Source organism: Pempheris klunzingeri, chromosome 3 (assembly GCF_042242105.1).
Source record: "Pempheris klunzingeri isolate RE-2024b chromosome 3, fPemKlu1.hap1, whole genome shotgun sequence".
Taxonomy (NCBI): Eukaryota; Metazoa; Chordata; class Actinopteri; order Acropomatiformes; family Pempheridae; genus Pempheris; species Pempheris klunzingeri.
In genome coordinates this window covers 8,584,677-8,597,877 of record NC_092014.1, presented here as the reverse complement: position 1 = coordinate 8,597,877, position 13,201 = coordinate 8,584,677, and the positions used below count along the sequence as shown (strand labels likewise).

General features: G+C 39.2%; 1 protein-coding gene across 1 annotated transcript; it reads right to left on the bottom strand.

Annotated features, from left to right (window-relative positions):
• Window positions 1–2,828: 2,828 nt before the first annotated feature.
• Window positions 2,829–12,296, bottom strand: tmem154 (transmembrane protein 154). The gene is made up of 9 exons (XM_070827756.1): window positions 12,159–12,296; window positions 11,322–11,429; window positions 10,313–10,393; window positions 10,096–10,137; window positions 9,737–9,913; window positions 9,177–9,231; window positions 7,235–7,311; window positions 6,630–6,668; window positions 2,829–3,679 (listed from the first exon to the last, which is right to left on the bottom strand). The coding sequence occupies exons 1-8, from the start codon at window positions 12,247–12,249 to the stop codon at window positions 6,637–6,639; spliced, it is 663 nt and encodes a 220-aa protein (XP_070683857.1). The 5' UTR covers window positions 12,250–12,296; the 3' UTR covers window positions 2,829–3,679; window positions 6,630–6,636.
• Window positions 12,297–13,201: the final 905 nt, after the last annotated feature.

Below are 13,201 nucleotides of genomic sequence, written 5' to 3'. Positions count from 1 at the left end.
TCTCACCATTAAAATCCAATAATGTATGACTTTTAGTTATAAAACGTATGCTTCACATCTCCAAATGTGAAAAAAAATACAGAGATCATAGCTTCTGTACTGTTAATGGTAGCTACAGACATGGCTGATGCGTCAGTTTCATCAAATATTGTCCAAATAGTGCAAGAAGCAGTATTTCGTAAGAGGCAGTGGAAAGTTTCACATGGTTTAAATTTCTCATAAGACGAAGTCTCCTATAATGACACAAACACTCATTCTCTCTCACTCACACAGATCCCCTGGTGTTTTCCACTCAACGATTGCCCAAGAATGAGTGAATGCGCTGATTGCGACAGACGAATGATGCTCTGTAGCATCACAGCTCTTGAAGGCAAACAAACACGCCTGTGAAATGGAGCTGATAGAGTGTGACAGGCAGCAACAGTGCCTGCTGGGTAGACAGTGATTCAGTCTGTAAAGCGTGGTAAATTCAGACAGACGGGTCACTGGAAATATGATGTTATGAACATGTCCTCTAGGGGATTACATCACATTTCAGTTCACTGTGACAGACATGCCTTTAATCAACATTATAAACATGCTCATCCTGACTTAAACCAGTAAATATCCTGTACCCGGTGTGACACTCCTTTGCCTCTTGGTCAAGTTGTAGTCAGCTAAAAAAGTCTCATGCTACATGCTCAGATTTTTCAGTAAATACATTACCCACATTCATGTTTGGGAGGAAGCATTGCTGTTTTATTTACATGAAAACCAGTTCAGCCAGAATTTGGCACGATGTGGACAATGCTGTTTGCAAGTGACACTGCCTGTGTACCCAGTGAGAAAAACCCAAAACCTGTTGCTGTGAAGCATCTAAGGGTAGAGGTGTGGATTTGCATTATTTTGTTCTTTCTCAATATAGAAATGTTGTGTTTGTATGAGCTTATAGTGTAATAAAAAATGAAAACCAAGGGCTGCAGCAAATATTTGCTTCTTTATCAGTTTATCTGCAGGTTAGTTTCTTGATTAATTGACCGATTGTTTGATTTATAAATGTCAGTGAGGTAGATACATATTCAGTATGCTAAATGAGACAAAGACCAACTTGCAAGATAACCTAAACTGATAATTTTCTGTTCATTGACTAATCAGTTAGTGAAAAAGCATTTCAGCTCAATTAAAACCAATGTTGAAAAATGCAAATGTAAAAAAACATAATGGACAAAAAAACGCCATTAAGCTGAACCAGAATAAAACAATGTCAGAAAAACAAATTCGAGCGAGTAAAATCAGGATAAGATAAAAGTCTGTTATAAGAGGAGACTTTCAAACTGTTACTGATTCAGCCAGGCTTCCCTCTTCAGGTCACTCCACAGCCTCGGGGCCCTGATTGCAAAGACTCTGCCTCGACCTGGACTCTGGAACAAATAAAAGACCTCTGCCTGAAGATCTCACACTATGCACACACTCATGAGACAAAAAAGGTCAGAAATAAACCAAAGAGGAAGGCTTTGAGTAGCTAGAGTACTCCAGCGATTTAGTATTACATTTTCATACAGGATTCTATAATGCAACATCTTTTGCCAGAGCCCACGTCTTTTAAAGTCTATGCCTCCAGGGTTTCTGTCTCCGAGCTAAAGACTTACCAGATCTCCACCTGAGCCACAGAAAACATCAAACAACTGTTTTCACAGGCTGAGTAGTACCACACAGGACTAGTGAATTCAGTTTCTTATATATGATTGGTGGATTAAACATAGTTAAGATTACAAAATCGATCCTAACCCTTTCTGGTAGCATTATGCTCCAAACCTAAATTACTGCCAAAACAAGAGGCAGGTTTGATGTACCTGAGTAAATAGAAATTCAGTGTTTCCTCAGGCGTTATTTGTTGATTGTGAAAATGTCAATATTTAGTCAGCGGAGTCTGACCAGCCAGACAGCAGTGACGATGCAGACATTGTAAGGTGACAGACACAACTGCCGTCTGGAAGTCTAATGAAAAACAGAGTGAAAAGTAGGAGAAAATGGGGTGACGGACTTATTTCTCATTTGTATTCATTGGTTTGCATGGATTGTCCATCCTCCCCCAGACCTTCCTCTGGGATGAATGCTATCAGACTCATAGAGTTTAAAGAGGAAAGTGAAGCAGACTATTCAGCAAATTCACAGCAGGAGTCACGAAGTCTGCTCACAATGCTAAAGCGATGATTTAGCAAATGAGTATCTCAGTTTAATCTGCTAGCATGCAGAAGATACTAATGAGCTTTAAGTACAGCTGAATTTGTTATTTGTTAAAAAAAAAAAGAAGTAAAAATGTAACGATGTTAATGACCTGATAATGGCGCTAGTTAGAAAACTAAAAGGATCTCCGAAGTTATTAGGCAGAGGTAGAGGTCACTGGATCACTAAAGCCAGTGGGATTCATCCTCTGGGAACCATAAATGTTAGTGCACAATTTCATGGCAATCCATGTAACAGTTGTTAAGACATTTCAGACTGAAACAAAGTGGTGGACCGGCCAACGTTGCCATCCCAAGTGGCTATAAACGCTCAAACATCCTATTTTTATCAGGAGATTTTATTTATCTAAATTTTATTCAAAGCTTCATCAGCAAAATAACAACACTACAGCCATACATGAACTATTTACAAAAGGCATTTCTTGAAAATAATATCTTTTGGTATACTGTATTCTCATATATACAGTGCAAAGGTACTGCAAAATACTGACTGACATGTTTAGAAAGTAGCACTCACATTTAGATCAGTGTTATGACTGCATAGATTCAGAACTATTAAGCCCAAACTGGAAACAATACAGCATCTGTAGACACGAAGTATTCAGTCAGAGAGTTATTATCATCAGTGAGATAAGATAATCAGTAGCAGCTTGTAGAAAGATGTTGCAGCAACGAGTGATAATTTATCAAAAGAGTCAGAAATAGAATCCAGCTGATTTCACACTCAGAGATTTCAGCTTCTGAATAAAAACACGCCCTCAGAAGTCCTAACCAGGCGTCTGCAGGAATGAAAAGGAGTGGTCCTCTCTGTCATGCATGCCTACAATCTTCAACAGGATATTTCCCCATTAAAACCTGCAGCTGGAGGGAGTCACACAGTGTAGTACAACAAAGAGGCTTTGAGGTATCAGAAGAAGCCATCAGTAGAAACTATGAGCAATCGTATCTGTGAGGGGGTGGAGGAGAATATTGACTGAAAGCACTTTAAGATGACCATATACTCTTTAACTATACAAATCTGTAGAGAGGAGAATGCTTGGCAGCTGTAGCAGAGTGTTTTTTTTATGTTTAAACTTAATACTTGTCACTCTGGCTGATTGATTGAGACAGAAAATACTGTCCATGTACCTGGTATAACTGAATACTGCATCAACAGCACAACTAAAACAGGCAAAGAATCACAGAAACAATACATGAAAGGCACAACACTGATCACTTTCATAACAAAATAGCCCTATTTAACAAGGTTAAGTCCATTTGTTTCACATTGCTGTCCACTGAAGACTGATTATTTAACTGTAAAAATGAAAATAATAGTTGTAAGTGTCCTTTAAGGGTTGTGGTGTTTCCTGGCAGTTGTTGCGGGATTATTGTACAAAGGTCTGAACATCCAAGCTGGCAACAATGCATTGCTGACTGTGTCCTTGCATACCGGGAGAGTGTCCTTTGTTAACCTGCAGTAAAGAAATCATGGGAGAGAGGTGACAATAAAGTCAGAGTCACAGAGACAAAGAGAGAAGGAGGTCATTCCTCTAAAGTCGGCAGTGGTGATGGAGTTCACAGCCATACGCTCAGGGAATAGTTTAAATAATTTACCCTACATTTTATTGTAGCTTAATGATGCTTCAACTAAATGTGCAGCAAAATTACTGTTAATATCTTCAGTGTGTGTATCCACCAAAACTACTAAAAATTCTTAGTCCATACATATAAAAAAAAAAAAACACACTTTCAAACTCTTTTCTCTCATTCCTGAAAGTGAAGTGAAGCTGTGAGGAGGATGTAGCTTCCCTGATTATTTCTATGTAACCTGCCACAGGTGGTCCATCAACATATAACAAACAATAATAGGTGATATTCTCATTCTGGGCACCTCTGAGGGCTGAAATATACAGCAAACAACAAAATGAAGCAAATTAGCAATTACAACAATGAGACATATTCCCAAACGCTGTCACTCGCTAGACGCACCTCACACCAGAGGAAAGTTTGAACACTTGGAGGTGTAGAAGTCGTGAACATCCACAGAGAGTCTATCTGATGTGTGGCGGACTCCTTCAGACCACTCCAGGTAAAATTGGTGCAAGGTCAGTGAGAGAAAGTCTCTCTCAGAGAGTAAATCCGGTCACTTTTTGCTGCTTTATGTCCATATGGTTCCATATTCTACTAACTGCACTGTTGAGTTCATCCATAGCTTTACTGCAGTCGTCTTCAGCCTCCACACAAACAAAAGGGTCACAGCAGAATCAGCATCGACAAGCTCCACCAACAAACCACCACTCTACCTACCTATCCACTCTCTCATTAGATCAGTGCAAACTGAGCACAAGTACACTCAGTCAAAGATAACATAGTGTTGGCCAACTTATCTATGACGTCTTTTTGATTGTGTTGTTTTTAAAAAAAAAAACATTTTCTGGCAGAATTTTAAAAGTAAACTTCAGAATTTTTAAACTTTAATTAGTCTTGAATGTCTTGAAAACTGTAATGTATCTAAATACAATCAGATAAGTGAGTGATCCTGCTTTGTGTGATTTCCACTCTATTGTTGTTGTGGATATTGAGCCACATTTCTGTGTTACTGGAGAGCTAAATGCTTAAAGCTGCAGAACCCAATATTTTTTTCATTGGTTAAATAATTAGATGCATGATGATGATAATAAGTAAAATGTAGATAAGTAAAAAACAATGACTTGTGATAACAAACCCACAGAATATTAATCACCCAACTCTGCTTCTTCAGTTCTATGGAGAGTTTTAGTGTCTTTCAGCACATTGGTTTGGTTTTCTGGCCCACAACTTTACTGTTGGGATTTACTCGCACTGCTCGTGTCTACCTTGTTTCCAGTAGCAGCAGACAAAAAAGTTCAGATAAAACCACCATACACTACCTGCAACAAGCTGGTGAATATAGAGGAGCATTTAGTAGCCAAATATATTTCCTTCAGGAGTTGGTAGAGACCAAAACAAAGCTAAAAGGAGAGTTTATATTGGACTTGGATTGATCAAGTGGACAGAAACACTGCCTTTCAAGAAACGCAAGGACGCTTTACAGACAGAACAAATAGACAATGATTTGCTAACATGTTCACTACAAACAACGTTTTATCAACCAGTGGATGCAGCCTCAAGTAAACAATTTAGCACTTTTTCAATAAACTAAATCTAGAGTGACTTTTTTGGTGCCTTCTGACTTGATTCAAATCCCATATAGTGTTGGAGTCTTGTAGTACAGTGCTATTTTGTTCATTTTCTTACATTTTGTTTGATTTAATTGTCCTAAATACCTTCAACAAACAGTTTTTCTTTTGAGAAAAGGGCTACAATGGTTCATCTACTTCGAGTGCACTGTAATTGGTAGGTTTCAAAACGTGCTATTGAAGCACCTCCAACAGCATTGTATACGCTTTCTCTCTTTAATTTGAACCACTATTGTGCCTGACTTATTGTGGAATTTCACAGGTCTGACAAACATTGCACAGCTGCTGCAGACGGAGACGGCATCACATTGTGCAACCACAGCGCCGGTAACATCGCATTTACTTCTGTTTTGAGACCTCTTGTGTAACCCATTGTGTACAGAGTGCCTCTGTGTTGAATCAAAGTGCCCTCCAACACTTGCAAAGCTTTGGAAATGAAATCCTGAGAAAAGGCGGTGTGTAAATGTCGTTTGTCAACAGTTGGTGGAGTGGACCTTGACCTCGCCTTCCCAGCCCTTGCAGTAAGGAGACTATCCCAGGGTTAAGTTGCGCCACACTTCCATGCATGCCTGTTGTAATCACTAGCAGATGTTAGGAGTGTTTGTGCTTTCAAATTGTGCCATGTGTCACGATGAAAGGGTCACAGTTCATCACTCCCAGCTATACTGAAACCGGCTGGTGCATCAAAACAAACAGAGGCTGGCAGCGAAAAGGAAACTGTTTCTTGTAACCCAAGTCGATCTGCGGTGTGTGTCAGCATTATTGTGCAACAAGATGTATGAAACAGGTTAGTCATGAGGCCTCAAAACATATGCAAATAGATAGTCAGATTGTGGTTTTGAATGTATACCTAATGAGATAGTTCATTAGGTTGTATTTATACCAACAGGAACGTTGCTTGATGATTAATTTGCTGCTGTCTGTGACACTGTTATGATTTAGTCATCAGCGCTGCCAAATGAACTCTCAAAGTTCACACAAGAACAGGAGGGAAAATATTAACAGCAGAGGAGGAAAACAAGCAAAGAGTAGATTTGTTTTGATATCTTAAAACAACATTAGCACACACTTCCAGACGTGTTATTACGAAAATATAATGAGAAAAAGCTCTCTGGTAATGAGGGATGAATGACAAGAAAGGGAATAAAATCTGTGTGTGCTCATAAACTGGATATAACATGTAAGAAGTGTGAAGCGTGCTCACCATAGATTTACTCATGTTTGGGGTCATCTGCTGTCTCGCCTAAAACAAACAAACCAAACACACACGACAGTGATGTTGGGCTGCATGTTCTCCTAAAGCGGTCGTAACAATTAGAGCAACAGTGACCTCTGCTGGAAAACTCCCCAAACTAAGCAGACTGTTTCTCAGGAATGTTTCCCCCTTTTATTTTCACTTTTTGCTGCTTCATGTCTGTTTTTAGAACAAATGGTACAGCGAGGAAAATCCCCTGCCACATTCACTGTTACACCTTCGAGCACAGGAAAATTATGCTTTGTGATTTTTGGGCTACATAAATAAAATTTGACTTCCCTTAAAGTTTTTTGGGATTCTGAAAGAAAATACCTAAAAATATTTCATATTAAAGAAGAGACTTACGTAACAAATGCAATATACAAAAAAAGCATGGCAAGCATTTATCACACATGACATCCAGAAGTAACCACATTCAGAGTGTGTAATCCGATGTGCAGCTCTCAATGTGGTTGATAAATGACTTGTTTGTTTGACAGATCTTCGAGGCACACATCCCCATTTCATAACCGATATGCTCTTATATGCTACAGCTATTATTTCAAGTTACCTACCATCTTTTTTCATCCATTGGTCCAACTCTTCCATTTCGAGCTCCAGCACAGAGGGCACATCTTCTTCAAACATGGGCCTGGAAGTGTAAGATAAGACACAAGAAACAGATTAACAACTTAAAGGCTGTGTCTGCAATCAGTCACTACTTAATATGTAGTCCACTTGGTGAGTGCATCGTTTTATAGTGCAGTCAGACTGTATAATGAGGATAATTACACATACCCTATAAAGTGGACTCAAAGTCCCACAGGGCATTGTGAAAACACAGGGTAAAACAGATGGTTATTAACAAAGAACTACATACAATCATGCATTTAAAGAAAGAAAAATGGCAGACGGACAAAGTTAAGGGTGCAGACAAAATGACCCAAATAGTGTCCAAAAGAGTTAGTTAGTTAGTCAGTTTTGGCAATGAGCTCACTATATAATCCCACAGACTGTATATAAGAGATGGGCGTAGCCAGCATGATGTCACCCATTGGTTTGTCTGTTTCGAAGCCTCAAGTTTGGCTTTAAGGGTGTCGCCATCTTGGTTTTTTTGGAGCCAGAAGTGACGTTCATTCAGCGAAGACCGTTTCTGACTGATTAGTCACAAGGTAGCCCCACCCTTAATCACACCTTGCTTTATGGTTTATTTCATTCTAAATGAGACCATAATTTACTAAATGTTCATACTGTGTTGAAGAAGACTGCAAACTAGCGACTATAAACTCATAGGAAAGTGTTTACTGAGGTGATAAAATCAGATGAGAAGTAGGTTCATTTTCACATAGACTTCCATACATTTGGACCGGCAGAATCGCTCCATGCTTTCTCTCCATTAGAGAGAAAACAGGTTTAAGACTCTTTCGTATTGACTTCACTTTTCAGACCTGAAAGCTACGTCCACTTGTGTTATACAGTCTGTGTATAGTCCTCTTCAGGGCCTTTCACAATGTATGTATGTGCCGTGGGTAACCAGTGTCTGTAGCAATGTCTGTAGCAACAACATTGTTGTTTACACTCTAGAAAGTCGCTGCTCATTTTAACAGCAAAAATGTGAATTCCAGTGGTTACTTTCACACTGGCACCTTTTGGCCCCATGTTTAATTGATTTTCAGGGGATAACACTGGTCTGGAGCAGGTCCAGCACGTCCTAAGATAAAGTCAAGGTTGGCCCACTTGAAATGTGCCAGATTATGCCAGTGTGAGAGCTTTCTCAGCCTGGGGCTAAAGGAGTTGTATAGTGAGTATGGAGTATTGAGTGAATGATTTCAGACACAACCAAAGTTTTCTGATGCTGGCAGCTGGTTTCTGTTGCCAGTAGCAACCACTGCTGACACAGTTCAGTATCATTTATTGTTCAACTATCACATTATTACAACAATATTACAACTATCTGCCTATTTGTCATCTGTGTCCAAGCAAATACTGACAGAAATCTCATATGTACTCTCAAAATGCCCTTGTTTGGCCATTATTTGTAGGTATTCTTTCTTTAGTAACGCTGCTATGTGATTGCTGATTGGTTGTTTGTTAATGTTTTGCTAGTACAACACTGTTTATGTATTCGTCTCTTTTAAGCACTACTTTTTGGACTCTGTGCACATGTTTACCATGATACTTATTGTGTAATACTTCTTGTAATGACCTAATGTTGACTTTTTAAAAAAATCTTGTTTCCTTGTTACCATACTAATTCATTTCTACACATTTCATTTGTCCCTTTGGTCTAACTCTTGTTTATGAGACCTCATTTTCACCAACTTTTAATCTCATTGAACTTGTTGTTTTTTACCTGCATTGGACATAAATCATGTTTCTCAATCAGGAAATGACACTTTGAGGTTAAACTCTTACAAACCATGACACATGTCTTTCATATGAAACATTTTACAGCATTCACCAACAGTTCTTCAAATTAGCAGCTGCAGAAGAAAGAATTAAACTCTCAGTACTTACATTGGCACCTTCTCTGTACTGGATCCATCCAAATATGGATCTTCCTTTCTTAACTCTATGAGATGAGAGCATGGATCAGTCATCTTTGATACAATAAGATGGCAAATAGCATCAGAGTATTAGACCATATTAACTTAAAAGTTGAGCCACTTAGTAGTCATATCGATAACAAGCATCGTTAAGCCAACATGTTTTTAACATGTTAATTCAATCATATGCTACAAGAATGAAGTCAGACTCACCGTCAGTTCAACCAAACTGCAAGAAATATATTTTCCCATTTAACCCTCATAGTTTCAGATGCACTTTAATTTAACATTTTCGTGACATTAGCAGAAACTTTGATGTTTAAAAGTGTAATACATGCATCTCTCTGTCAACACAAGCACTCATATTTAACTTTTTATAGAAAATAGCTCTAATTGCAGTCTTTCAATGCTTGCAATGTATAAAAAAAACAAAATCTCTAACAGCCAAAACTATCCACACTGGCCACCAGAAGATGAATGGGAGAATACATTTTATTTTCAGAAAAGTGTTCTGTCTCGTGATGCACATACCTTGATTCCTCGCTTTTTGGTTCCACCTGCGGCTGATGAAAATACCGCACACTATCATGCCGATGATTAGGACCACCAGCACCACAGGGATCAGGATGATGATGGGACTCAAACCCTCCTCCTCTCCCTCTCCTGGTATGTCAGTCGGACCTGTGGCATTGGGGTCCACTGTTGTTTCTGAAAATGCATTAAACTTTATTAGCTTGTGTGATAATCGTGTCCTGCTGCAGTGTTGCTCTTATTGTCCTGTCCTTTAGTCTAATGGATAAGATCTGTGGTAAATTACTTTCACATTTACAGTATTCTAGACACAAATCAGGACTGTGCTGGTATGTTAGGCCATGGATGGTTTGACATACCATGATCACCTGAGCCACGTTCTTCCTCTATGGGAGTTTCAACTGGAAACAACAGTACAGGAAATAATCAGATGATTTTACTGAAATGTCTCAGTGAGTACTGACTATTTTACTAACATTTCTATTTATGAAATACTCTCCCTCATGGTAGGTGTGGAGATTTTTTTTTTCAGCAAAAAGAGCCAACGACAGAGAAAACCTGTTATGTTTTACTGACCTGTGTCTTGAATGCCGTCATCTGTGGGGGGTGACACTGAATCGGGAATCGGGACTTCATCAGGATTGGTTGGGAGTGGTTCTACAAACAGAGAGTAGCACGTCATCATGATGCCTACGTCTGCGCTGAGTAATACTCTCATTAAATGTGTGGACACCACAACATTACGCTCATTAATCTAATGAAAGGAACCAATGTGTATTTAAAGCACCACTTAAGTAAAAGAGCACAAGTATTATCAGCAAAATGTTCTTTAACTATCTGACTGTAACTATCAGTACTGTCCATACTGGTGCAACAATGTGTCAGAAGCTCTTCACTATTATAGCTGGTTAAGGAAGACCCACTTTACATAAGCTTAGCCAAGGGGTCAAGTCCCTCCAAAGGGTCACATGATAAATCTAAAGAGTTGTGAGATGGTTAATGGTGAAGAAAAAACAACTTTGCTGCACAAATTTGTATTTATTTATGATTAAATGTATTTAAGTTACTTTCCACCACTGCCAGTGTTGCCTGACCAAACCTGTACTCAGTGTACTGAAGCCCAGAGCAGTAAAAGATTTCTCCACAAATTGTTTTTCTGAGTGGGCTTTTCGACTTTCAGAGAAAATATGACATAAAACAACATAAAAAACCCAAATAGTTAAAGGTGGGAGCAATCTTAGAAAACAATTTCTTTGTGAACCTCACTTTGAAAACATGTTGCAACAAGAAAGAGCCGTCCCCATGTCGAGTCACAGTTTGCACTGTTATGATATATATATATGTATATATATATATACATATATATATATATATGCTACTAAAAAACTACTTAAACTGTTACTAAAAAAGTACTTGAAACTGTCAGAGATGATTATCCAGGTTTTATTTTTTTCAAAAAACTCAGAACTAAAGGGTCTAGTCCAAACTATTGAAAGCAATCCCACATAAAAGTACACCAACACACCTGTCCACACACTTTTGGCCATGTAGTGTAGCCTATTATTGTCTGTGGAGTTTGTTTTACCTGTGACATCGCCATCAAATACAGGGTCTGATTCCACTGCCTCCTCCTCCTCCTCCTCTGCTGTCTCTGGTGTTTGATCTGTAGCTTCATTGTCATATTGGCTCAGCACTGCAATTCAACACCTCTTGTTACTTTATATCACGGCGCGGTCACCTCATTGAATTGAATAGTGAAACTTAAAGGAAGACACGTGCAGCATTTAGATTAAAGGTGAATGAGGACAGTTTTTTCTGCAGGGACATCATCAGCCTCGTTTCTAAAACAACAATATCTGTCATCTTACACAGGAACTGAAGACTTCCGTGTTCATGATTTCGAGCGGCTGTTACAAAAATAAGAAACGGTTGCAAAATGCATCTATTGTACAGCGCAGAGGAGGTGGAGATCTTCAACATGTTGAGCAATTTGTTCCCGACAGAGCTTTGTCATGTCAAAGATTTCCCTTAGTGAGGAGACGTTTCTCTCGCTCAAGAAAAGACACTAGATTTTCAACTAATGTGGAATACAAAGATTACTGGGATTAGATTACTGTCTATGTGTACTATACAATTTTAAAAGGTTACAGAGGCTTGTGTTAGCTTCATAAAACAAGGACAAGACAAAAGAGTTTGATTTCAAATGCAGGAAGGATTTAGTTTCAGTAAACGTGGCATAGCTTAGACAGGAAAAACAAAAGGTGTTACATTTTCACAGATTTGCTTTCAGTCCAGAAGTGGCACTTGACACAAAGTCAGAAAAGTGGACCAAAAAGCACAAAGGAGAAAGCAGGGAGGAGACGGGAACGTGGAGGGAGCTGCTGTGTCTTAATTCAGAGAGTAAAACAGTCTTCAGTCCTACCTGTCCGAGTCAGAGAGGTCAGCAGCAGCAGCAGCAGCAGAGGGGTCTTCACCCGGAGGCCTCTCATGTTACCAGGCCAAGAGGCAAACATAGTGCCATTGTGTGCCCGCTTCCTTCTACACTGTCACAGCATCACACTTCCTGATCTGACTTAACATGTTAAATGGAAGGGAAAAAAAGACTCTCTCTCTCACACACCCTCAGATAACTCACTCGGATGTGATGCAATCATCTGCGAGCTTGTAGCCACAAGTCTGACGGCTCCTCAGCTGCAGTACAATCACATTCCTGCCGGGTAGGTATGCAGCCCTACAGAGCGAGTGAGGGGGAAGCTGAACAAACTTTAAGGAAGGGAGGAAAACAATTTGTATGAACTCAGCGAGTGAGCCAGCTGCTCTCGTATCTCTTGAGAAAATTGTTAATGTGTCTAGCAGCAGCTTGAAATAACTCCAAGGCTGTGACTTTGCTACACTCCATGTTTGATTTTTGATTTGTTTCTTGATCGAGTTCAGGCAGGATTATAAGTCACTCTTTGTTGTAAAATACTGCACTGTGTAAAATCATGAATGTGAGGGTCATGCTGTTATGATTATCTATGGGACAAGGCTGTTGGCCTACTTATAAAAGACTCGCACTATCTCTTCTTCATCTAACTGCAGAAACGAGGTGGTAGCAAGTTTCAACGCAGCGGCTGTGGTAACTTCTTATCGTTATATATAAAATGGCAGTAAAACACAACTTATGCCACTTCCTCTGAATACTGGTTGTCAGTTCTCAGAAGCCTGAAGAAGGTTACATAATATTGGGTTATTCTTACACAAGAAGAGAATCAGGTTAAAAGGTAAAGGGTACCCTCTGTGAGAACAAAAATTATTCTCTCTAAAACAAGGTTAAGAGTTAACAGCCACGCTAGAGGCTCCATTTAACAGTGGTGCTTTGTGCTAAATGCTAACAACAGTGCGCCAACATACTTACAATGACAGTACTGACAGGTATAATGTTTGCCATGTTCACCGTTTATTGTGTTAACATGCTAACGTTTG